This window comes from Bos javanicus, chromosome 15, assembly GCF_032452875.1.
Source record: "Bos javanicus breed banteng chromosome 15, ARS-OSU_banteng_1.0, whole genome shotgun sequence".
Taxonomy (NCBI): Eukaryota; Metazoa; Chordata; class Mammalia; order Artiodactyla; family Bovidae; genus Bos; species Bos javanicus.
Window position 1 is genome coordinate 40,012,642 of NC_083882.1, and position 27,383 is coordinate 40,040,024.

The 27,383-nt window shown below is 44.5% G+C and overlaps 1 protein-coding gene across 11 annotated transcripts in view; it reads right to left on the reverse strand.

Moving 5' to 3' along the window:
• TEAD1 (TEA domain transcription factor 1) overlaps positions 1-27,383 on the reverse strand; it is a 273,879-nt gene that overhangs the window by 172,847 nt on the left and 73,649 nt on the right. For 10 of the 11 annotated variants that reach the window (XM_061440762.1, XM_061440760.1, XM_061440759.1 and 7 more), the window contains one exon: positions 13,166-13,421. In XM_061440762.1, coding sequence (XP_061296746.1) covers positions 13,166-13,421 — 256 coding nt within the window. Of the gene's footprint in view, positions 1-13,165; positions 13,422-22,475; positions 23,396-27,383 lie in introns of those variants that run through there. The other variant, XM_061440766.1, reaches the window with a different exon arrangement.

Genomic DNA, 27,383 nt, shown 5'->3' on the forward strand with positions numbered 1-27,383 from the left:
ATAAAAAGCAGTCATAAACAACAATCTTTTTAAGCAGTCACAGAAGCTACCATGTTTGTAACAGAACCATTCATCTAAGAGACAGTTGCCAAAACCCATCTCAGCACAATAGAAAGCAAGTCATGGAGCATAGAGGCAGACCCAGGGAAGAGGGTAGGCACAGAGGGAGTAACTGGGACATTTGCAAATGGCTGGGGTGGGGGTGGGGGTGGGGGATGACTCAGCTTATTAACATATTTTCAATATTACCCTGATTCTGCAAAGCTTTGGGGAGTGATCAATTACATTTCCCCAATAGCACTTGCTTTGAAGGTAACTTAAAAAGTTGCTGTAGCCATTCCAAAAAGAACAATGTCTATAGAAATGGTCAGCTAATGACCAATTTCACTGCTGGGGGGCAGGGTGTCAAAAAAGCCACAACATTATATAAATTTTTTTTTTAATAAATTAAATGTCCTGGGCAGGAAATTTCACTGTCACACCTTTCAGACTGCATTCTAAAAGGATAAAAAGGAGAGGGGTGTATTCTGATATAGCAAGAGGCTTTAAAGAAATAATATTCATATGGATTTTGAAGAACAATTTGATTTTACGATATACCTGGAATTGAAGCATTTGAGAGAAGGGAAGGTGGGCAGATGCAATAATCTGCAGTGAAGGCATAGCAGGTAAACATCAGGTAAATGAAATATACCTGTGATTAAATCAAATGATTATAATCAAAGGAGAATTTATAGCACTCTGTACAGTCTCCAGAGTGTTTTCATACTCTAAAAGCCACCCACCTCTGCCTAAAGGCAACACAAGTACAAGGTTACCTGCCAGGAATCTGTTACAAAGAATAACAGGACCATTAAAAAGACTACCGACATTCTTAAAAGACAGGCCTGCAGCCCTCCAAGAATAAAGCTTGTCCGCCCTACAGTACAAGTGAAACAATAAATACTGGCTCGGCAGAGATGTGGGGCCTGTCCATTCTTCTGTAGTAGCTTGCTGTGAGCACGTGGACACTGGATGAATGGATCTGAACATGTTCCGGTCTTTCTTCCACCACCATAGCACCATAAAACATGAATGTCAGAGTAATGCCACTTTTAGTATGGAGAGCTGACTGACAGATCCAACTGACCCAGCACCTGTTGAACTCCCGGACCAATGTCCTGAATCGTACAGTAAGAACACCCTGTCCTGCTTCCTGGCCACGGCACCCCACTCTCTGACCACCTGTCTCTGCAGATCGGTGCCTCGGCCACTCACCCATGGAAGGGAGAGCTTGCTGGCACCAGCTCCTCCCCCAGCACCCCTCTCCTGCCCACCAGGACCTTGCAGAGCCCCTCCCACAACCAAACCCCAGGTAAACATCACTCCAGTGTCGACCTGGATGATACGATTTGCTTCTCATTCTTGGTATTTGCCACATTTTTCTTTAATGAGTCTTTCTTGCTCAGAATCAGAGGAAAAAAATAAATGATATAGTTATTTTTCCTCTAATTCCAAAAGTAACATATGTTCACTATTAGGGGGGAAAAAAAACCACTCCATTAATACAGAAATATGTAATAGAAACGGAGTTCCCCGTGAATCCATCCCCTGAAGCAACTGCTATTTACATGTTGTGAATTCCTTCAAATTTTTTCTATGACCTTAACCACAATATATTTATATATTTTCATTTACTGTGTTGAGCATTCTCTAAGATAGGCTCTTTATTACAGAGATCAGCAGAACAATATCATAACAATGCTAATCTGGAAAATGACCACTTTAAACACTCATTATCAAAGAAATGGGATATATATAAATCACAACAGTAGTAAAAAATTAAGACCCAATCCCAAGTAAAATGCTCTAGAGGGGAGAGGAACTGAAGCTCTAGATGTGGAAGTCAGTGGGGACAGAACAAAGACAGGCGTTGGAACCCAGGGCCATGCAGCTAAGAACCGGCAGGTTCTCGAGCCGTCCAAGCCCCCATCGCCTTCCATGCAATGGAAGCTGCTTCTCCGGGACCTGCCCACTCCCACTGATCCCTTCCATCATCTGTGACTCTGACCCAGACAAGTGTATCCTGACCTCCCCTCTCCGACAGCACAAACTCTGAAAGGGGGATACCATTCAATTGCTCCCTTAACCAAACAACCCTCTACATAGGCTAGGCAGGCTTACCTGAGTGGCTGCTCCAAAATATCTGTTCTTACCTTTCTAACATGCTGGGAACAGGCTTAACCCCTGTTGTAGGATTTAGTTCAAAACATTTTCTCACACATAATTGGATTTTCTCGTGTATAATTGCATTTTCTCAACATCACTGAGAGATACGGAGAAATTGATTTTCTCACCCCATTCTACAGATGATAGCAACAAGGCACAGATACATTGCAAAGAGGTAAAGTTTCAGAGCAGCCAAAGACTTTGGGAAGAGAGAGGTGGAAAATGTTAGGGTTTTCTTGTAACCCCAGTATTCCTTCTGCCTGGCTGTTCTGCTGCCTGCTCTTCACTAGCCCCATGCCATTCACAACAATATTAAATTCTCTCCATTCACATCCATGGGGTCATGTCCTCTCCAGGAAATCCCCCTAACACCTGGTTACTTTGGTAGGCTTATTTACAAATTCACAGTGCACTACAGTAGACTTCAACATCAACGTGATTAACCAACCCAATGCTGATGAGTCTCCCTATGTCTTACTTCCTCGTCTCCAGTAGCCATCGCCCACATTCGTATCAGTTGACCGTATTTGCAGCCACACCTCGAAACTCATCACTTGAAATCTCTCCACCTCTAATCTCAGATGCTTCCTCTCCCGTGCGTGACCACAGCCTCCTTTCCAGCCACCTCTCCTGTGTGTACAGAGCCTCTAAGAGTACACGTCATGACTCGTCAGCAGCTCCAGCTTCACCTTGTCCCTGTCCCCACCTAGACTGGTGCAAACGTGCACTCACTAGCACTTTAGTGTCTCTGGTCCCGAGTCTTGACATTGTCAAAATTTAGATACACCAATAATCCCCTAGCAGAAAAAATATATATGTATCACATAATAATGCCAGTGGCTTTTCCCAAAGGAAATACTCTTGCATTACACAAAAATTAATTTAAAAAAAGGTCACAGATTGAGATGTAAAACATAAAACCAGAAACCTTTTAGAACAAAACACAGAAGAAAATCGTCAGTGCCCAGGGCTAGGCAATGAGTTCTTAGACTTGACATCAGAAGTACAAACCATGAAGCAACTAAGCTTGTGCACCATAAAAGGGAAAATTAATAAATTGGATCTCATCAAAATGTAACACTTATACATGTGAAGAAGATGAGAAGATAGGCTACTGACAAGAACACAGCTGCAAACTACATATCAAAGGACTCATATCTAAAATAAAGAACTCCCCAAACTCAGCAATCAGAATATAAATAATCCAATTAAAAGGGGGACAAAAGACATGAACAGACATTTCTCCATTTATTCTGTATATCTCTGTATATTCTCTGAAGAGAATATACAGATGGCAAATAAGTGCATGAAAAGATGTTTCACATCATTAGTCACTGTGGAAATGCAACTTAAAATCACATGGGGTATCACCACACACCTATCAGAATAGTTAAAACAAACAATAGAGGCAACACCAAATGCTGGTGAGGATGCAGAGAACCTAGACTGCAGGGGAGTGTAAAATGGCACAGCTGCTCTGAAGAACAGTTGAGTAGTTTTTTAAAAAGAGAAAGAAAGCTGAAGATACAACTACCATTTGACCCAGCAATGAATGCATTTATCCCACGGAAATGAAAACTACATCTACCCAGAAAACTGTATATAGGGCTCCTCTGGTAGCTTAGTGGTAAATAATCCACCTGGTAACACAGGAGATACAGGTTCGATCCCTGATTTGGGAAGATCCCACATGCCCTGGAACAACTAAGCCCGTGCATCACAACTGTAGAGCCCATGCTCTAGAGCCTGGGAACCACAACTCCCGAGCCACGTGCTACAGCTGCTGAAGCCCGCGCGCCCTGGAGCCCCTGCTGCACAAGAGAAGCCTCCACAATGAGAAGCCCGTGTGCCGCAACTAGAGAGAAGCCCTCACCGCAGCTAGAGAAAAGCCCGCGCCGTCAACAAAGACCTAGCACAGCCAAGTATACATGTATAAACTTTTTAGAAAATGTGTGTATAAATGGTCATAGCAGCTCTATTTGTAATAGCCGAAAGCTAGATTCAACTCGATACCCTTGAACAGGTGAATGGTTAAACACACTGGTGCAGACAGGCTAGAGAACTGCTCAGCAATCAAAGGAACAAACTACTGATACACAACCAACCTGGATGAATCTCCGGGGAATTACGATGAATGGGGAAAAGCCAACCCTAAAAGGTTACATACAGTATGACTGCACTAGATAACATGCTTGAAACAACAACATTTTAGAAATAAAGAATAACTCATGGTTGCCAGGAGTCAGGGATAAGGTCGGGGGAAGCAGAACAGGGATGGGTATGGTGACAAAGGGCAACCCTGGGGATCCTTGCGGTGCTGGAACTGTTCTGCATCGTCGTGCTGTGGATACACATACCACACAGGTGGTAACACTGTACACAACTTAACATAACACACATACACAAATGAGTACCAGTAGAGTTGGGAAAATCTGAGTAAGATCAGTAGTTTATATTGACATTAATATCCCGGTTTTGATATTACCGTTTTGCAAAATGTAACCACTGGGGGGAAAGTGTACAAAGAATCTTTGTACTATTTCTTACAATTGCATGTGAATCTACAATTATCTCAATAAAAATTTCAATTAAAAGAAGAAAGGAATGTTCTCCGACTTCTCTCAGGCCCTTCCTCCACTGCTCACAATTCTTTTACTCACCCCTGTCCCCCCATATCCAGTTCCCCTACAGTATCTCTACTAAGCTTGCTCTACTTTTCAGAAGCTCATAACCCACCTCAGCCCACATGGCCTTACTTCTCATCTGAAGACAGGAATCACTATGCCTTCCCTGCACCTTCTACCTGAACCTTCTCCTGCCATTATGCATGAGAGTAAAAGAAGCCCTTCTCCTTTTAAGGTCTCTTCCTGGTTCTATTCCATCAAATAATTCCTCAATTACATACTTTTCCCACCCTACTAACCAAGGGCTTCCTTTGTGGCTCAGCTGGTAAAGAATCCACCTGCAATGAGGGAGACCTGGGTTCAATCCCTGGGTTGGGAAGATCCCCTGGAAAAGGGAAAGGCTACCCACTCCAGTATTCTGGCCTGGAGAATTCCATGGACTGGAGAATGTCCATGGGGTCACAAAGAGCTGGACACGACTGAGTGACTTTCACTTTCACTACTAACCAAATGGCCAAGTCTCTCTCTCCTGTTCTAAAATAAGCCCTCCTTTAATTTTCTATGCCTTCCTTTAACTTTAAGATACCATCTCAAGGCTCTTCCTGTACATGCAAACCTGGGCCATGGTAATCTTTCTTCTCTATACAGAGGGAGCATTAACTGAATTATACAGTTCATTTCCTATCCCCAAACTTTCCAAGGACTGTTTCAAAGTCAGTCTCATTCTCTGCTCATTAGTTTCTTTTACCAGCTCTAGAAGTGTGGCCCTCTCCTCTTGGCCCCAGGTAATAGTTTAGCCCAGTGACTCTCAAACCTGCCTGATCACACAAATTACCCAGAGAGCTTTTAAAAACATAAGATTCTCAGACCACACTCAGAGATTCTGATTCAATGAGTTTGAGTCAGTTATGTCTCTCTTTTTTAAGCTATTCGAGTGCTTCTGCTGATGATGATCAGGCTTAGGAACCACTGATGGGTCTCCCTTTTTCTTAAAAAGGCAACCTCTTTACTCTCCCACAAATACAGACACCCCATTTAAAATCCTTGCTGGTCTAACCACAATACACGGGGGCCTAAGCATATCGCCCATTCTCATCTCTTCTCTGCTGATGAGGCCCCAAACTACCCCTGCAACTCCAGGCTGCCTGAGCTCCAAGCAGGAATTTCCAAACCCCACAGATCATCCTCATGTGGACGGCCCCCCGAGTACACGTCCAGAACATGACAAAATCCAACTCCCCATTTCTCCACTCTACAAGCTGCATCTCCTGTTTTCATTCCCCATCCATTTAATAGTCCCACCATTCTCCCCATCGCCCAAGCAGAAAGAACCCTGGAATCATCTTCAACCCCTCCTTCTCTTTCACAAATCGCATCCTGTCAGCCAGTCCTATAGGTTCTACCCATGAAGCTTCTCCACCAGGACTGCAGTTTAAGCTCATCCTCTGCAACAGTAATCTAACTTGTCTTCACGCCTTCAAAGCTGGCTTTGTCAAACACAGGATGAGTCACAACCATCTCTCCTGAAAACACGCAGTGGCTTCCTCTGTCCCCCGGATGAGCACCAGACACGACGGCGTGGCACTCCAGGCCTCCACGACACACTGCCAGCCCACATTTCCAGGCTCAACTACCATCCCCCTCCAGGGCACATCCTCATTTCCAAGAGCACCAGAGTGGGTCCCTTCAGGACTCTGTGCCTTTATCATGCTGCTCCCTTATGCCTGAATTCCCTGAATGCCCTTCCCCTCTCTCTCTCTCCCCACAGTAGTAAATATAAACCTAGGCTTCAGAAATCCCCTAATGTTCTATTGCAACAACTCTGTAACTGTGCACAAGCCTGAATATTTTTTGAAGATGAGATCCACAACTTTCTGTAGATTCTCAGAAAAGGGTGGAGGGCGGGGGGCGGTGGCGGCGGGGGTGGGCAGTCTGCCATCCAAAAGAAGTTTAAAAACAAAAAACATTTAAAAAATTTAAAAAAGCAAAAAACACTAAGTGGCCTTTTCCCACTGAAAGTTGGCTCACCTAAATCTGCCTCTCAGACTCTGATTCTTCCACTCTTTTGCATTTTCAAATATAGATATGTGCATTCCCCATATAAATAATCACACTTTCTGCTGCCCTACCACTGAACTGTCGATATCTCTAGTACACAGTGTACTTCCTTCCATATCAGTACTGTGGTTCGTTGTCTTAACTGGCTTCTTGTTTTAAGCTGACATTCAAATGTCAACTCCACCACTTATCCACTGTGGCCTTGAGCACGTAACTTGATTTTGGTGGGCCTCAGCTTTCCTGGATGTAAAAAGGGTTCTCTGGTGGTTCAGGCAGTAAAGAATCTGCCCGCAATGAACAAGATCTGGGTTCAATCCCTGGGTTAGGAAGTTCCCCTGGAGGAGGGCGTGGCAACCCATTACAGGATTCTTGCCTGGAGAATTCCCATGAACAGAGGAACCTGGCAGCTACAGTCCATGGGGTCTCAAAGTCAGACACGACTGAGCGGCTAAGCACACAAGCACAGCGTAACCTACATCATCAGTTTGTTCTGAGGAATAAACAAGACAACACATTCTAAAGCAACGAGAAAGTGCCTGGTACACGGTAAGTGGTCACACAGGTCAGTTCTCTTAATTATCCTACATCTGTAGGCCCCATTCACAGTCAAAGCACAGTACGGGTCCACAGCACTCATTAACTGATTTACAAATCCATGTCTTCTGAATGCCAGGGCTCACCCGCTGCCACAGAAAGTTGTTGAAAAGCTTAACTTTCCAACTTGGTAATAATTTAAGATTCTCTGTCTCTTACTTTTTTTTCCTCCCTCATGACCAATTCTCAAGCCATCCTAAGTAGCTATTTTTTATCTGAATTGCACAAGAGCTCACACCTTGTGCACAAACCTTTGTAGGCCGGACCCCCGCTATGTTAAACTTTCCCAACACAAACACTGATGACGTTGGCTCTGCTATTCTCAGAGGAACGAAACTATTTCAAAATCCCCCATTACTCATCTGTTCTGAGGATCCCAGAATTAACCCTTGCTCTACCATGGTGCCAATGTGAGTAGAAATCCTTCCTACCACTTGAACTAATATCCAGCAGCACACAGAGCAAAAACCAAAGTTTCTTCCTTCTCAGGCTAGGAAGACCATGAGATATACAAACATCCTTCTCTCTCTTTTTTTCTGTTTTCTCCCTTCCTTTCCAGCCAGCTCCTCTTGCAGCTCAGAGGCTTACTTACTCATCTTTCTTTGTCTTAAGCAATAACCCCCACATGCATACACTCAACAAACATCACTGACATCTTCTCTGTCCAGCAAGACAGCCCCTGCCTTGTGGGGCTTCTAGCCTGTTCTAAGGGCACAATGCTTTGTGCTTTACATTTTTTGCCAATTTACTGGAAATAATATCCCACATCACAAGTCAGACACAAAGATGAAATCACAGATGCCACATGATGTTCAGATGAAGAACTGGGACGAACAAGTTCAGCTCAGGCCACAAGGCTCACTCTCCCAAAGCCTGGAGATCCTCTAGGGCCTGGAGTCTGCAGCCACTTCTGCATCAGGGCTTCTGGGGCCTCCACAGATGTGGACCACCTTCCTGGTCCTCACAGAAACTATGGGAAAGTTCACCGTCTAACACAGCGATGCCCCTACATTCCCTTGACCAGTTCTGATCGGGAGGAGCCGGGGGTCCTCAGATGTCAGCCTCTTTGCCTGCACTGATTAACTGGTAATATTTGTGCCTGCCTGTGTGCACGCCTTCTCAGATCCCCTTGTCAGCTCTGCCCCACCTCACTGAACCTGCCCCTCTTCCCTTCTATCTTGTACTTCTATGAAGTAAGCAAAGAGGCAAGTCTAACTCTTATGCTCTCCTGGCTGGGAAGGCTCAGGTCAGCAACAGGGGAAGACCTATTAGAGAGGCCTAATCCAGAGATTCCTTCCTCTTCATCTTCTCTATGCCTCACAACTGAGCTCTTTAGGGCTGATCAGTAGGCCTGGCATCCCAGCAAGAAAGGGGCACCCCTGGAGCTATCTGGAGCAAGAACCCTGAAGATAACTGCTCACAAAAGGAGAAAGTCATTGTTCAGCAACTGCTCTGCCCAAGCTGCCTATGGGATCCCAGGGCACCAGAATCTTCCAGACATCTTTCTGGCTGCCACCAAGGCCAGCCTTGTGATCTAGGATCCTCCCTACTACGATATTTGAGAAGCTTTCTTCCTGCCAGCATTGGGCCAGGTGCCCTGGACACTGGTGGCCAAGAACAGGCTTCAAAAGGCTAAGTGGAAGGTGACCATCTTCAAAGGCCCTCAGACTTCCCAGAAAGCTCTGGCACGCAGTCCTGACCTCAGGTCAGTGTTTCCTGCAAATAAACTTAGGATGGCTCCATAAGGGCAGGGATCATGTCTGTCTGGCTTACTGCTCTATCCCTGAAAATGCCTAGTATGGGGGCTGGAATACAGGCGGCACTTAATACTGACTTGTTGGATTTATTTACAATGACCTCCAGCAAGGAAGGAAAGAGCCCATGTTTGGGAGTCAGATAGAGTCAGTTTTGAAAGAATCCAGCTATACCATTTATATTGGTCATGCACAAGCCACTTTATCCCTTTTAGCTCCCTCATCTGCAAAGTGAGACTCACAAAATTGACCTCAAAATGTTGTGAGCATGAGATGGAAGTTGCAACTTACCCAGAGCCTAATGTCTAGAAGGGGTAGAGCCAGGCTTCATAACAATTCCAAAGGCCAAGATTTAAGGTGCTACACTTGCATGTCTCTGAGGCAAGCAGCCAGTGAATGTTTAGCTCTGGTCCCTAACTTGATTATGGGAGATACTTGACCACTCTGCCTGACTACAGTTTTCAGGTACAACAGAAAGCACATCTAGACAAATCCTCTGCTTCACTGTTTTGTTTCTGTCTTGTGTTAAAAACTGTGGGCTGCTCCTATGAAATTCAGTTCCAGACAGCTTTGCTGATCAAGAAAGTTTCTGCCATCTTGTCCCCCTGCTATCTCCTCCACAACTATCTACAAGGATACACAGAGGAACATCTATGTAAAAATAAGAAAAAGAAAACACGGAGAAGAGAGGGAATGAGCTTGCAAGCTCTTGGGAACAGTCAAAGAAGTCTCACCCTCCTTCTAATAATCCCTAAGAACAACTGCCGACCCACAGGGTGCTGCAGGCAGAAATAATCTGTCCACATGGAGACGAACCACACAAAGGCTTGGCCTCTCCGCAGACCCAGGTAGCATAGGGAAAATTAAGCCATCTTTTCTAATGGCCCAAACCTCATCATAAAGAGAGCTTTCCAATTTTTCCCCTCTCTAAGACTGCATTTGCCCTACTGCCAACCACAGAGGAGATTTCATTACCAAATAAATCAGTGCTGCACTTGACCTTGCCTCTCCAAAGGCTCAGAATTAGTGACATCACAATACTCAACAGATGCTCAGAAAATATCGGAATAACCCCCTCAAGTCAAAAACACTTGGTATTTCACTAAAAGGCATTAAATTATTTTGATCTCACTCCATGGAATCCTAAATGCTTTCAATGTTTTCATTTTCAAAATGCTTAAGAGAAAAAGCATGCTCTTAGGACCTTCAGAAACCCAGGCTCCCAGTCTGGTTTGTGTCCTAATTCACATATGGTAAGATGGGGAACAGGCCTGAAGCCAAGGAACAGCAGCTCGGCCCCCACATCGCTCACATGACTCTATCCCCAAGTGGCTGGAGCGTCACTGTGGAGGCTCTCAAACCAATTTTCTCTCATCCTCAGTTATAGGTGGGTTACAGGCAGCTGCTCCCAGGCACCCAAGGCAGTTTCTCTTAAGGGGTCCAGTCGCTACCTCCCATAAACATGATAACCACGTTTCCCTTCCAAAGCATCAGGATAAGCCAAGCTCCTCCACACTGGTCAGCTGCCTGGACAAGGAGGCCACTGCAGGGCTACCACAGCAAATGTGTCCCTTGCACCCCTAATCAGGACACACAATCTTGCAGTTATAATCGTTAATGCTGCTCACTCAAAATGATTGCCCAATTTTAAATAATGGTTGGTCACCAACACTGTCAGAAAATGTAACGTGGCTTTCAGGGAAAGAAGAACACATACATCAAGAACATGCACTCTCAGGAAGCACTCGGAATCTGATTACTCTCAGTATTAACAACATGCTCCACGACCAGCGCCATGTTTGTCAACGGATTGATCACTCTTACTGAGGGACAAGTCACAAATCCAGAATCATAAAACATACAAGCCCCAAGGATCACAGATATCATCTACTTTACCCTCTTTCTGTACAAGGGAGAAAACTCACAGACCAAGGGCAGGATCATTCAAGTTCACTATGGGTAGATGACTCAAATCCAGAGCTTCTCACAGTTCTCTTGCCTAGCCTACTGTTTTTGACCCCAAACTAACATCAAGTGTCCTTTTGCAAATTATTTTCATAGAAAAATGATTTTTATGATGGAGTTACAGGCAAATTGGTTCAATCTACCATGGCTGCTGCCTAAAAAGTAAAAGCAATGGAGGAAAAAAAACTGGAGTTGAAAAAAATAACATTTGCTTTGAACTGTGTTCCTATTCCTAGTCCAGAAACCTGGTTCCTAAAGGGATAGTGCCATTCCCAGTATTCCCAGTGAGAAATGAAAGGCAGGAGTACTTCTTCCCAACTGGCATGTCCAACACTAGGCCAGTTTTTTTAGATTAAAATAATTTCTGGGTAAACAAATGGGTGTTGTACAAGGTACAGTGGCCCGAAGTCACCTTCACTACTCCTAATAAAATCTGCTTCAAAGAAGGCTCACAGATTAAAGTGCTCTTCTCTGCCTTTAAAATGGGGAAGTTGCATTTTTAGGTATGAAAACGAGACCTTGAAAGCAAACAACCAGACTGAGAAAGGGTAGCCCAGGAAAGATACAAGCACACAGAAAACCAGAGGCCCTGAAACTTTCTACCCACAGCAGCTGAGATGTTTCACCCTGAGTCCATTTCACCAAACATGAAGAAGCTTCTCTGGCTACAAAGGATCACATGAGAACATAAAACAAATTCGGAAGGTTTGGGTTCTCTCTCTCTCCTGTGTGTGTGTGTGTGTGTGTGTGTGTGTGTGTGTGTGTGTGACACAGACTGGCCAAGGAAGAGACACTCTAATGCTGCAGAAAGCAAAATTTTCCTTGTTTCCATTACATCATCCACATTGGAGAGGGGGAGGGCAGGGTGGGGGCACAGCTGGTGGCAGCTGCACCACCATCTGCTTTCTCCTTAGCAGTGTGTGCTAGCCTGGTCTGTAGCCTCCTACGGCTCCTGATAGAGGAGCTGCAGTATTAAAGGTACAACACCCTATTATGGAAAAGCTTTCAAATTGTTTAGAAATAAATCACTCCTGTGATAAGTTAACAACCTCCAGTAGGCTGCTGAGCCAGTTCTCTTTGAGTTTAGGTTATTCGTTTGCATCTCTTTAGACTCAGCCACAGTGCAAACTCTGTCAACTCAACGTGCCCAATTAGACAAGCAGAATGTATACGTAACCACCTGCCATCTGCTTCCCAAAAGGTAAACAGCCGAAAAGTACAAGTTGAAGGTGCAGGGAAGGTCCAAACCCAGCCTGTACACCCCACACTAGTGGATAGATGCCTGCTGCCACCTTCAGCATCCCCAGCCATCTGGTCAACCGATTTCATCCTCTTGGGCACGCTTGGGAGTTTCTAATGCACTGTGAGGGGTCCCCATGTAGAAAGGGAGACTGGAGAGAGTAGCCTGGGGGTCAGTGCCTTTTCTGGCCATTCAACTGAAGATTGGTAACAAGGCAGTAAACTGGTAGTTCAAAGGTCTGATCAAGTCCCTGAGCAGTTTTATCTGGCCTATGTAGTTAAAAAGAAAAAAAGAATGCTGGGTTTTAAAAATGTAAACATCTAGCCTGCTAGATCTAGCAGCATGTGGCTCCACTGCTATGCAGCTCCAGTCAGTTATCTGGAGCTAAGTGGCAGCACTTCCTTTAGATGGGGCATGCATTCGGAAGAATTAGTCTCCATGTCTGGTGTCTGCATGTGCCACTGCAACTACCTAAGTTCCTAAGGAGTCCTTGAGAGCTTTTGATATAAAAAAGGAAGCCCCAGGGAATGATTTCCCAATGGTCCTTTACTGACTCTCCTCTTCAGTTGAGATTCAGTCCCTTGAATGGCCAACTAGAATTCTACAAAGATCATTCAACCCCATACAAGGAATGTGTCTCACCTAGTAGAAGGCTAGTTATGATAATCTCTTAATCACAAAAGTGGGTTGCAGCATTTCCCAGGAGCATTTGAATCACTTACCATACATCTTGCCTTCGTCTGATAAGATGATTTTCCTCCTCCCACATGGTGGATAGATAGCCAAGGCTTCCTGAAAGCTCTGCTCAATGTCGGGGCTCCAGACCCCTTCTGCATCATTGTCAATAGGCTTATCTGCAGAGTCACTCATCCTTTCCATGTTTTCGGCAGGGCTCTCACTGCCGCTCCAGCTGCTGGGCTCAATTTTGGCGGTTGGATTTTCCAAGCCGAAGCCTGGAGCCTTTTCAAGAAAATAAACCTAAGAGAGAAACCAAAAGATAGTATGATAAGGACACGGTAGCCATCAATACACTGCTCCTGCTGGTTCTACTGCACTCTCTCCATTCGCCAGCTTTGCTTGGCGAATAACTACTAAGAGAGAAGATGGAATTCTGAGATTTAAGTGGCTTTTGTTCTTTATGTATCATGTTAGGCACTCATACAGAAATGCAACAGCAGGCAGAAGCTGGATAATCTTCACAGATGACAGAAATTTTCATCTGAGAATAGTACTCTCTGAATTGCAAGTTCACAATGAATCATGCAAAACCATTTGCTAAGTACCTACTATCTACTAGAAGCACTTTGCTCGATAATAATCAAATCTTCAGAACAAGTTGTTTAAAAGAAAATAGTGTAAAACAAAAGATGTCTGCCTCACTGTGGCAATTGGTATGATAACTCTGAAATGTCACACCATCCCAGAATTTGTCACTGGGATCACCAAGATGCAAGATGGCAGCAGAATGGTGGGCAGAAGGAGGGAGATTAACACGAATACTCATTCTACAGATAGCAATGCCAGCAGACCTGGACCTGCTATCCTATAGCATTTATCCACAGGGTTTTCTTTTACCCTGTACAGTCAGGTCACTTTACCACCTTCGACTTCTGAAACCTTCTGAAGCAGGAACCAAGTTGTCTCCGGTTCTTGCCCTCCCTTAAACAACTACCACAAGAGGCCAGTACATTTGCAAAACCATTTTATACCCGCATGGACTACTTCATCTGGGAGCCTCCTTGGAATTCCTGATCACATGAAAACTGTGGGGAGACTTCCATTTATGTTTCTGCACCACTGATGATTACAGAACCAAAAGAAATCTTTCACAAAGATTTATTCCCCTTAAATTATGCATGTAACCTATGGCCATAAAGGGATAAGCTTTCCAAACAAATGTCAAACTGGCACCAATACCAATGTGAAAATGATCTAATCCAGTACCCCCTGCTGTCTGCACACTAAAATATCAATATTCCTTTGTTGAAAAGGCATCAGATCATGCATTCAAAACAAATAAGAGGGATAAGAATTGCTCTGGGGGACTGATGGGAAGAAGGGAGGTGCAGGGCTTGAGGAGGGTGAGAGAGCTCAGCGGATGCAACCACCACTCCATCCGCTTCTGCCACCTCAAGTTCATGCAACGTTACAACAGAGGCAGCCAGAAGGGAAGCAGATTCGAGCGGCCCCACTAGGTACCAGGCTCTGCTCTGTATCCCAGGTCAGTCACCTCTGAGAGCAAGCACCCTGCCTCCTCTCCTTCACTCTCCCAGCTGAATCCCTTTCCCCTGCCATCCCCCACTGTGGATATCAACAGATCCCAGGTGCAGACACTCCGAGGCACAGGAACATTAAACCATAAATGGTGTGACCGGTGTGTGCGTTTGGCTCCGTACCCTGACGGCTTTTTAGATTTGGCAGCACCTGGATGAAAGAAACCCTCAGGTTGTCTGCCTTTAAACGCTGCCACTGATCCGTCTTTCAAAGAACTTGTCAGCAAAATATTTACTACTTCTTACCAACACATGTACATTGACACAGGACTTTAAAAACTGCCAAATGTTAAAGGTATAAATTATGCCACAAGAAAGGGTTCTGTGATTGACCCCTAGATGAACTCTACAAGGCCTGCTGTGTGGGCCTTTTGAATTCTCAAATTATTACACTTTTTTCCTCGTTTGGGTCTAAGAATCTTACAAAATTCCAATGGAGAACTCTATGATAGTCTGTTCTAGCTCCAAAGAAGTATTATTAGAGAAATTATAAGAATATGTGTGAACTCTTTGAGCAGTGGCTAGTTGCCAGCATTTTCCTTCTCCACCTTAGCCCCTAATTCAACAAAACAAACAAAACCAGACATTTACAAAAGCACAGGCCAGTTCTTCAGCTCCAGGCAGCTTGAAGAAGTATGAATTCTCTCCAGGGAGCCATATTTTAAGATTAAACTGTGGACATGTCCGGCACTCTACTATAGTAGAAGGGTGGAATCCAGGGGACCAGGGGAACGTTATTTGACTTTAAAAAGATCATTACTATATAACTGAAATCCTCAGAGGCTCCAGACCAAAACACAGTACTCCTAATCCAACAGTTGAAGTCCCCTCTGACACATCTCATCAACTGGTTGTTGGATTTACGCTTGAACACAGTTGACGACAAGGAACCTACTGCCTTCCCAATACCAGCTCCTTTGGACTAACATATTGAAATTCTTCCATCTACTAGGACAAAATGCATCTCCTGGTTAAGTTTTACCCATTAATCCTTGAGGTCTATCCATGCTGTGGGAAGCAAATCTACCCTGAGACATCCACTTGGGTATGACAAGAGCAGCCCCCAGTCTGCTGACTGGGTTCCAGACTAGATACAATTTACATTACCCCTCTTGCCCAGCCCAGTGTGTACACAATCTTCAGTAAATGACACTCGGAGGAAGACTATGATCCATAAAACTAAGCCCCAATCCTCCATGTGCTGTTTCTAAATTCTGACTCTTGATCAATTGGTTTAGGAGCTAACACCAGGAATTTATATTTATTCTACTAAATTCCATTATTTTTAGCCTTAGTCAGTGACTCAAAACTGGAAAGATCTTTCTGAATCATAATCGCCAAGCTTAATGTCCTCAAACACCAAACAACTTCTGAAGGTGTTACACACAGGCAGGGTGTTGGACCTGTTTTGTGGAAGTCCTAAAGAAGGTTATAGCTCACTTGACATAAGGAAAAATGTCCTGTTAGTTCAACAAGTGGTAGACAGCCTTATAAGAAAGATAGCAGAGTTGCAGATACCCCTAAAGCTAAGGGTCGCAGCTCCTTTGTTGTGTGGGGAGTGCAATATTAACTAGCATCAATTAATCCATCCACTCAGGAAGCACAAGGGCTATTCTAAATGCTCCCATGTTTTTATTCACTTACTTCAGGGAAGAATTCTATGTCCAGGCTCTCTCATTTGGTCAACTAGAGCTCAGCAGGATGGAATTACCAACTCTGGACAAGGGCCAAGACACAGCCCCAGAAGCTACCAGATACATAATCCACAGACTTTTACAGACCCCTGGTTTTACAACCCAACTGTAAGATGAGGCCCTGTATGGGCAGAGAGTTTCCGATCACCAGACTGGCCAAGAAACGCTCCCCGTACTAGTTACCAAATTCCATCCCTCAGTTCCCTTCTAGCCCAGGCTCAAAATCCACCTCATCCTAGAAACCATCCTTGTATCCAGTGGCTCTGAGAGAATCAGCCTCACATTAAGAGTACCCCAAAAATGTGTGGAATTAGTTAACTACCACCCAATCTACCTGGCTTCTGAACGTACAGTAACAAGTACCTGCTTATTATCAACAATAAGATCTAATCAGGTGAATGACAAATAGAATACCTGTGTCTGCAGAGCTGATGTCCTCTGCTCCTCATACATCCATTTAGCAAGGGAGTCAACTCTCATTCACTTCAGTAAATGAAGAAGAACACAGTATTGCGGGGTGGGATGGGTGGGTATGTTATTAAGATTCAAACAGATCTGGGTACCAAACCTAGCTCACCTATTGGCCATGCAGCCCAGACTAAACAGGTTAATCTCTAGAAGCTCAGGTTTTAATTTATAAAATGAAAATAACAAATGCAATCCCAATGCAGAAAATCATTGAGATCATGAGACCCTACTCCATGGAGCCACCATATTTGGTGAGATAACGAGTGAAGGTGCTCTACCGTCTGAACAACCATGAACAGAAGATGTTTTCAAGTCTATCATCTCTAGACAGTGGTATGGACCTTGTGATCCTCGAACACCAACTGATAATGGGATGGTAAATAAATGAAGGGTCTCGTTGGGAAATAAATTTGAAAGATCCTCTTCTTAAGGTCTTCAGTTGCCTGAACAGAAAATTTAAATAGGTAACAAACACCTGTACTTCTAACACACACACTTCAATAGTTTTCATATTTATTGCTGGGAGGTTTGGTTTAGGGGGATAATCTTGAACCTTAATGAATGTCTAAAAAGAGACAGAGAAGGGAACTCTTCTTTACTGAAAATATAGTGTGTATCACATAGCCTCCATATGCCTCAGTCTCCATCATTAATGCTTTTCTAAAAAGCTCCATTTTTTCCTGAAATTCTTCCCAGCCACACTAGAATAAGCTCCAAAGAGAAATGTTATCAGACGCTGCTCACCACCCCAATAGCAACCCTCTCTAAATAAATCACTTTCATGATTACCCACTGACTCTTCAAGACAGGTAACATGAGCACACTGGAATGACATTATATATATTCAACCCACGTATATTTAACCAATGGGCTTTCCCCAATGACTTCCCTAGTAGAGAATTCACCTGCAATGCTGGAGATATTGGATGGAGACTTGGGTTCAATCTCTGGATCAGAAAGATCTTCTTGGGGGAGGAAATGGCAACCCACTCCAGTATTCTTGCCTGAAGAATCCCATGGCCAGAGGAGTCTGGCAGGCTACAGTCCACAGGGTTGCAAAGAGTGGAACACAACTGAAGCGACTTAGCATGCAGCACATTCAACCAATACATATTTTAATATAAAAATCTAGGGGAAGAAGGAGGTTAGTTAATCAAATGCAGGTGCTTCTGACACCAACTGTATTCAAGGGACGAATGCACAAGGGGCATGACACAGGAACTGCTGCTCCTTTCATGTTAATTCCTGCGAGTCTCTCATAATGTAAGCATCTCACTTATGGGTGATTTAAGAGCTCTTAAATAAAAGGATAAGTTATAACTAACCTTCATGATTAAGAAATGGCACTGAACATAAGGATTAAAAAAAAAAATAGTCCATATAGCTTATTTTAGTCAATGTATTCATACTCTATGAGGCACCAAGAAAAGAAGTGGACTGGAAGTTGGGACTCTGCCTCCATCTGAGTAACCCAGGACCACACAGTACCTGCCATGTGCCTCGGTTTCCAGCACTAACACTGAAGGATACCAACTTCATCATTCATCATCTGTGTTTCCATAGACTACTTATAACAGAATTTAGTTTAAGTTGGCTTGTTATCACTTCTCCCATCTGCACCCCAGTGTCTGTGAGGGCAGGGATTACTACAATCACCACAGTATCCCCTGTGCTAGCACAGTACCTGGCATAATAAATATGCAGAGAAATAAAGGATGAACCAACAAACAAATGATGGGAACAGTCTTTGGGTAACAATGTCAATGAATTTATCACCCAAGCTTTCCATGAGAAGGGGCACAGTTTCATCTCCTTTCCCATTCCTCACCCTGACTCTGGCTAAGGTTCTAATGACTGGTTAAGAATCCAAAGGAAATCAGCAAATCAGGAAGATGTAAGAGGACAGAGTAATGCCAAGCACTGCCTGGATAACCAAGAATTGGCTGGCTGATTCAATTTCTTATTTACTAATCATGATTGCAAACAACCAAGAGCCTTCTGTGTCAAAGGGATAGATATGGTCTGGGTCTTCTGGGAGGTAAGCTTCTTCTACAACAAATAAACCTTATTTGGAGTGGAATAGTAGTTTCTGAGATGCAATATTTGACCTTATCTCCTTCCCTTTTCATTTGATCACTGGAAGAGATGAGAACCAGAACCTGACAGCTAAGTCATGAGGATCTGAAAACAGGAAGCCAAGTGGTGGACAAAAAGAAATCCAAAGAGGTAAAAAATGGGAGCAAAGCAAGTTTAACTGCATAGGTGAATGAAAAAGGCAATATATAGGGAGTGGTACTGAGAAGAAAGGGGAAAAAAAGACACTAAATGCTCAGGAGAATGTGGAAGGAGGCACAATTGGGAGCCATTTTAGGATTTAAAAAAAAGAAAATCAAGTAGTTGGAAGGACATCTGTAGTAGACAATGCAACCAAGTATTTGATGGCTCAAAGATCACTGTGATCTTAGTGAGTGGCCGAATTTTCCTCAAAAGAGAAAAGCTGCCCTTCAATAACAAAGCTAGGAAAAAAGCGCTTCGAAATAAGTTGACCAGAGTCATGTATACTCAACAGTGATTGCTCCAGACAGAATGCGCGTTCCATAGGAACATCAGACGCAAACTCCACCCTCACTAGACAGGGAGCTGGAGGCTGGATTCCAATGGGAGAGAACGTAGGCAGTGCTGAATTCTCAGCTCTGTCCACAACTGACACCATCAAGCACAGTCTAATTAATTCCTAATGAATAGTTATGATACTGACTCACTTCCCTGGGTACTTGGGAGGAATGTCAGGCACTAATGATGGTTAATCGCGTTTGCATATGTAAATGGAACACGCTTTTCTTTTCTTACCATTTCAGACACTAGCCAAACTTGCCCACATGTGGCCTGCAAAATACAAGTGAAGAGCAGCAGCCTGGATTTTGAAGGCAGCCTCCAGAGAGATGGAACATCTGCCGTGTAGTCAATAGCAGCCAGTGAGCCTTAGTGTCATATACTCCAATTGCCAATAGTTCCTCTAATTTCAGCAGGAAGAAGCACATAATTACTCCCTCTTATTTTCGAAAATCACTTCTATATTAACAGGATCCATCAACAAGCCAATACCTCTTCACCGAGACCCCGGTACTGAGCACCCCATCAAAGGACCTAGCATTACCCTCCTGAGATTCCTTGATTAATTCTCTGCTCCATCAGCCCCAAGAACCTACCCAGGTGACAACTCGAGAAAGTCTCTGATTGATTTCACGCTATGTAGTTCTGTATTACCAGCCTTTAAAGGAATCGCCCTGCCCATCCGCTTCAGGAATCTGTTAGCCATTGAGGATAGAAATTCCTATTCTGTTCCTTTCCCCTTCACCACCACTGCTCTCCTTCATCAGTAGGCTTCTTCAAAAAGACAGGCAAGTGCACTCAGTCTATGGCATCTGAGCATTCCAAGTGAAGACTTGCTATCAAGACAGTACACTTGTAAGGGGAGCATGAGCTGGATGACAAGACCTGTAGCCTGAGTCATGGATCCCTGGAAGGTGGGCTCTTTAACCTTGGCAAACACATAGCAAAGTCAAAAACAGAAGCTCCATGAATGGTCTAAGAAGAGAAAAAGGAAAACTGCCACAACCGTTGGCAGTAAGTAGCATTTCAAAAGGAAGATGCCTAAGCCCTTTCCTAAGAGTGATAATAGTCAAAGAAAACCCCCAAACTAACTCCTTCATTCCAGCAGGCCTGCACAGTGAACATACATTTAAAATAGACTCATCAATTCTGATGCTTACTAAAAACAAAGAAAACTACTACTAGGAAAATAATACTCCTAAGTCACTAAGTTACAGATAATGTTAATTTCTTAGTTGGTAAGCTGTGCCTTCAGACTATCACAATGCCTTAGCATCTTAAATGACAATGAGTACAAATTATAAGTCACAAGTATACAGTTCATATTTTAAGAACTACCAACTCATCACATAAATAAATACACGACATTTGGTCAGACCCTAAGAAGTATTTCAAAAGGTCCATCTCAGCCCCATGCCGGAGGGAATGCCTACCAATGGGTCTCATGCCATCAAGGTGCTGGTCCTTGGGTGGCAAGTCTATAGGTCATGCCTGGGGAGTCATATTTCTTACAAAAGCTGGTGGAGACTCACTCAGTGTTACCAGCTCACTGCTGGCCAACGTAGTGGTATGTTGGCTCTGAACTGACCCGAGGCCCAGCAGCTGACCTGACCAGATGCAGCTCCTTTGGCTGCTGAGAAATCCTAGTTCAGCTGCATCAGAAGCGGCCCTCCCCACCCCACAAAGAGAAACCGTCCTGGGCTGCCTTCTCCAGTTTCTATGACTTGGGAGTGCTTCTCCCATTGTGGCCATGCCACCATCTACCCTGGATTATTCTACAGCATGCTAGGGGAAAGTAGGAACAGATAAATCCACAGGTCACTTATGGTTGGGTCATAAGTCAATCAACAATGAAAACTGGAACAAGATGGCATTTGAAAGTACTGAACTGTGAGGTCCAAGCTCTGCTCTGGGTCTCTGACTAGGTACACCGGCATTCAAATGCTCTCTAAAGATCCAAGGGATGCATGTGAATATCAACAGCACCACATCAGAGAATCCAAAAGCTAGATTCCAATATGCCCAGAAGGAAAAAACTGCTCTTTCCTGCCAGCTTAGAGTAGGATTAGTCGCTCAGTCGTGTCCAACTCTTTGCAACCCCATGGACTGTAGGTCTCCAGGTTCCTTTGTCCACAGCGTTTCCCAGGCAAGAATACTGGAGTGGGTAGCCATTCACTTCTTCAGGGGAATCTTCCCAACCCAGGGATCAAACCCAGATCTCCTGCATTGCAGGCAGATTCTTTACCTTCTGAGCCATCACGGAAGCCCCAACTTAGGGTAACCAAGACCCTAATGCATGATGACAAATTTTGTTCCTTTCCATCCTCTCAACCATCACAAATCAGAATTTTACTTTTTTGTATGAGTGATAGTCTGGCCCATCTTGCTTTAAATACTCACTTCTAATACATCTGATCAGACTGATCTCATATCATTCATGAGTATTTCTGAGTCCCAACGCTTGATCATAAAATACCTTGGTAGCAGAAATAGAGCTTATGTGACCTTTAGGACCAAGGGTAGTGGTATGTGGAAGCAGGACCCTGGATACATGAGGGACAAGACAGAACAACAGGTAGAACTAACCATTTCTGTTACTATTCCATTTCATCCGTAGTGATTCCACAGTTAGTGGAGTTAGAAAAGTGTATCCCAAAAGCTCCAGATAAACTTTAACTGAATTATGCTTTTATGTGACGCCATCAGCATACTCAGAAATATTGCATGAATTAGTCACTGGATGTACTCCAAGGAGTATGTCCTTCATCACATCACACAGAATGCTCTTTACAAAGGTCCCAAAGGAAAGTTCAGTAACCAACAAAACACCATGTGCTTTTCACCTCCTGTTCACCCAACTAGGCGTCCTCGCTGGCTGCCAAAGAAAGAGCACTGAGCCCCACTGGCAGGTTTCTCAGAGAAAGCCCAGAGGTCATGTGGTCAGCAGTTCTGGTTTCATTCCCAAGCCCACATTAGGTCCCTACCTCAGTTCTCTTCTTTTTCTTCCTTCTTTTCTTTACTTTTTAATGTATGCTATTTTACTTGCAAGCTGCCTTAGATCAATCCTGAAACAAGACAGGATAGCATATCGAAGGGGAAATTATTTCCGTTTTTTTTTTGTATTATCTGTTTCAATTCAATGTGATTAAAGATTTACTGAAACCCCCTACCCCACACCTCCCCAACTAATGTGCCAGGCACTAGAGAGATAAAATAAGCATGCTCCCCTCCTGCCCTCATGGCACACCCCTCCAGCAGGGAGACAGAGAAATACATTAATTATCCTTCAAGACTTCAATCCCCTTGCAGGGAAGCCTGACCGTCCTCCACTCTCCCACTGCCTCCGTGTTCCTACAGGAAGCACCTCTGCTCCTCAGGACAAATGGAACCCCTCACTCACTGCATAGGAATGATCCTGTCCTTGTGGCAAATCCATCTTGTTTGTAAGATCTTTAAGGCTTAGGTCTATGCCTGCAGTCTTTTTCCTTGGCGTTTCCTTGGCATATCCTTGGCATTTAATGAAGCTATGGCACACAGTCAATGTTCCCCCAAAATAATGACCTGATGGATGCCTAAAATAATGAGCCCATGGGTGAATAAACGAATGAACAAGTGCCTGAATATAACATGGCAAAAAAGGAATAAATCAAGTGCTGCTGGAGCACAGAAATAGGAGCTGATTCTGTCTCTCTGGTCAACAAGGGCCTCATGGGAGGTGGTGCTTAGGCTGGTTTTGAAGCCTAAGTAGGATTTACCCAGCCATTTATGAAAAAGCTCACAGAAGCCTACACTGAGAAGGGTATCTGTGGAAAGGATATGGTGAAGAAAGGACAAAGCATGATAACAGAAAGGTATACTGAGCCAGATCACAAGGGACCAGACACTTAGCAACAAAAAGTTTGGGCTGTTTCACCCAATCAAAAAACAAAAAAACAAAAAAATTAGCAGAAAACCTTTCTCCATTTCTCCAAGAGGACATACAGACGGCCAACAGGCACATGAAAAGATGCTCAACATCACTAATTATTACAGAAATGCAAAGCAAAACTACAGTGAGATAACACCTGATACCACTCAAAACGGCTATCATCAAAAAATCCACAAACAAATGGTGGAGAGGGTATGGAGAAAAGACCACAGTCCCACACTGCTGGTAGGAATGTAAACTGGTATAACCACTACGGTGAACAGTTTGAAGGCTCCTTAACACACTAAGAACAGAGCTACCATGTGACCCTGCAATTTTACTCCTGGGCATGTGCTGTGCTGAGCTTAGTCATGTCCGACTCATTGCAACCCCATGGACTGTAGCCCACCAGGCTCCTCTGTCCATTGAGATTCTCCAGGCAAAAATACTGGAGTGGGTTGCCACGCCCTCCTCCAGGGGAGCTTCCCAACCCAGGGATCAAACCCAGGTATCTCACACTGCAGGTGACTCCTGCACATGTAACTGGAGAAAAACATGGTCTGAAAGGGTATAAGCACCCCAATGTTCAGTACAGCACTGTTTACAACAGACAAGACATGGAAGCAACCTAAATGTCCATTGACAGAGGAATGGATAAAGAAGATATAGTACACATATGCAATGGAATATTACTCAGTCATGAAAAGAACGAAATATGTCACTTTACAGCAACATGGATGAACTTAGAGACTGTCAGACTGAGTGGAGTCAGACAGAGAAAGGGAAATATCATTTATTACTAATATAAGGAAACTAAAGATATTTAAAAGAAATGATGCAAATTATAGGAGGAATCTAAAAAGAAATGATACAAAAGAACTTATTTACAAAACAGAAACAGACTCACAGACTTAAGAGAATTTATGGTTACCAGGGGAGATGAATGGGGGAAGAGATAGATAGGGACTTTAGGACTGACATGCACAGTCAGCTATATCTAAAATGGATAAACAACAAAGTTCTACTGTAGAGCACAGGGAACTCTGCTCAATGTTGTGTGCCAGCCTGGATGGGAGGGGAGTTTAGGGAAGAATGGATACATGCATATGTATGGCTAAGTCACTTTCCTGTACACCTGAAATTATCACATTTTTAATCTGCTATGCTAATGCTAATGCTAAGTCACTTCAGTCGTGTCCGACTCTGTGTGACCCCATAGACGGCAGCCCACCAGGCTCCGCCGTCCCTGGGATTCTCCAGGCAAGAATACTGGAGGGGGTTGCCATTTCCTTCTCCAACGCATGAAAGAGAAAAGTGAAAGTGAAGTCGCTCAGTCGTGTCCGACTCTTAGCGACCCCATGGACTGCAGCCTACAAGGCTCCTCTGTCCATGGATTTTCCAGGCAAGAGTACTGGAGTGGGGTGCCATTGCCTTCTCCGTTAATCTGCTATACTCCAATATAAAAAAAAAAAAAAGCTTGAGCTGTTTCATACAAAGGCCACAAGAAAACCCCAACAATGTCAGGAGTGTATAAGCAACTTTAAAGGAGTCTGTATCTTAGTGTATGGTATGTGTTTGGGGGAATAAAGGATGAAGAACGGGTAGTTTTATAAATTTAGAATCCACATTTTTTAATCCAAAGCATTTTCAGTGAGGTTCAAGACCAAAAAAGTTCTCTAGACAAATTCAGGTGTTACAATGTGACACATCCCTTGAGCATTCCAAATTTATAAAAAACTTTTAATGCACAAAAAGACAGTGACCGTTTATACAGGTGTGCTGGTTTAAGCAGTCCAGAGTCACAGGATTAACTTCGCTCTGCGCCCAGTCACTCAGCTCTTCCAATACACCCTCTCCAACTTGGTCGTGAAGCACTCCACGGCCCTCGCTGACAGCGCAGTCATCCTGAGCTCAGTGTGAGGACTAGGACAATGTGCTCACACGGTGACACTCACGTGTATGCATGGCCCGTGTTCAAATGCCGGCTCATGGGACTGTTAGCAAGTGTATCAATGAACCAAAAATGTATGACACGGCTTGTTCACAAACGTCCACCTGTTCCCAGGGTAGCTGACACAAGGGAGTCCCCACCCCTCCAGTGAGGAACCTGCCATTTCATGGATGACACAGGGATGGAGCAGCTGCAACACAGGTCTTACACTGAGAGGGATGCAAACTCAGGGGCCAATTAAAGCCTCACCCTCACCCCCACCCCCACTCCCCAAATTGAAACCCTTGTTTTATACCCAGAGCAACCTCAACAGGAGAAAGATTCTTGGCAGGAAACCGGCTGAGGCAGAATAAGTATTATTCTTCCTTAGACAATATACCAGTCTTTCAAATTAACCCAGTATTACTTGAGCCCCGACTGGGTGCACACCAGCCCTAAGCAGTCCATAAGCGCATCAGGGGAATGTAGTGGGGCCAGAAGACACCCAGGCAAAGAGAGTCCTGGTCACAAAGGCTGAAGCACCCAATTCTGCTATCAGGACAAACCTGCTTCGCTTCTGCAAGGCCCCGGGAGCTCTGAAGGAGAGCTGACCCTGACCATGTCACCTGTCACCAGACTCCTCCCTCCTCACCGCAGACATTCCTCACCCCAGTGAATGAGGCAGCTGTAGCAAGCAAAACAGGCAAAGGGCCAGGGCTTGATTCGATCAATATTTCTGCACCTCCCCAGTGGCACTTCTGCAAGCTTGTGTGTGCGCATGCACGCGTGCGCACACACAAACACACGGAGTTTTCAGGGAAAAAAAAAAAAATAATGACAATAATAAAGGGGAGGGATGTGTATTCCTTCTAGGATCTCTTCTTCCTGCAGATTCTGCTAACCTTGATAGACGAAGAAGGAACTCCTCTCCCTAATCAAAATGCAACCCATTTCCAATTATATCTATGACTTGCCACTAAAGCCCTTCCAGTCTCGGACATTCACAATGTGGATGGCCCCTCAGTCCAAATTTAATGATGACTCAACTTCCAGGGTGAGACTTTAGAGGCCAAAAGGCCCAAAGGCAAAGCACAGCAAACCTCACACACACACAGACCTGGCGCACCAACACTCACACCTCCCAGGGCACTTCTGTATATTAACCATCTGTCTCTAAAAGCACCCAAGAAGATCCAAAAAGGATGTTCCTGGCCCTGGGGGAGGGAACCCAATCCCTCAGCCCGGCTCTGAGCGATTCTTCCATTCAGAGAACCTGGCTGAATCAGCGCCCAAAGGAAGGCCAACATCTCAAGCTTCTCCCATCCCTTTCTCTGCAACTTGTCACCAAGAATGTCCGCTTGGCCCCTCATCTCTCAACTGCATCCCCTCTGCTCCTCCCCAGCCCACTAACTTTGCTCCTGTCTGACAGGCAGGACCTCATCACCGCTCTCTGAACTGGGCTGTCCCCTACATCCCCACAATGCCACCACTACCAACAAGCTGGTTCTGCCAGGTTCCCAAGCCTGGAAGAACATTAGGATGACATAAGTGGCTTCTTAAGAATATCGATCTCAGCCACGATACCAGAAGTACTGAATCAGAATCCCCAGCTCATGTATTTTTAGCCAGCTTCTCCTAGGCTATTCTACAGCCAGAGAAGTTTTCCCAGAATGCAAACATGGCTTTCATCCTACATTCATTTTAAGTCTTTCAGCAGATGCCCACCCCGTCCAGAACCCAATGCATAGCAGGACACTCACAGCCCTCACCACCTGCCACTAGCCTGCTTTGCAGGCATCTGTGCAGTCAGTCCCCCATAGCTAGGGCGCCCAAGGTGCCCAGGCACAGCAGGCTGCCTGCTTCACCCCCTCAGCCACCTGGGTCCCTCTGCTCAGCTGCTTGTCTCACCAGCAATTTCATCTAAAGAATGTCTACCAGTCCTTTCAAGACTAGAGTCACCAACCTCTCCTCCGGGAAACCTTGACAGCTTTCTCCACTAGGAGAAGTCACTTCCTTGTCCTCAAAGCACCTCAAGCGAACTTCTAACACCATACT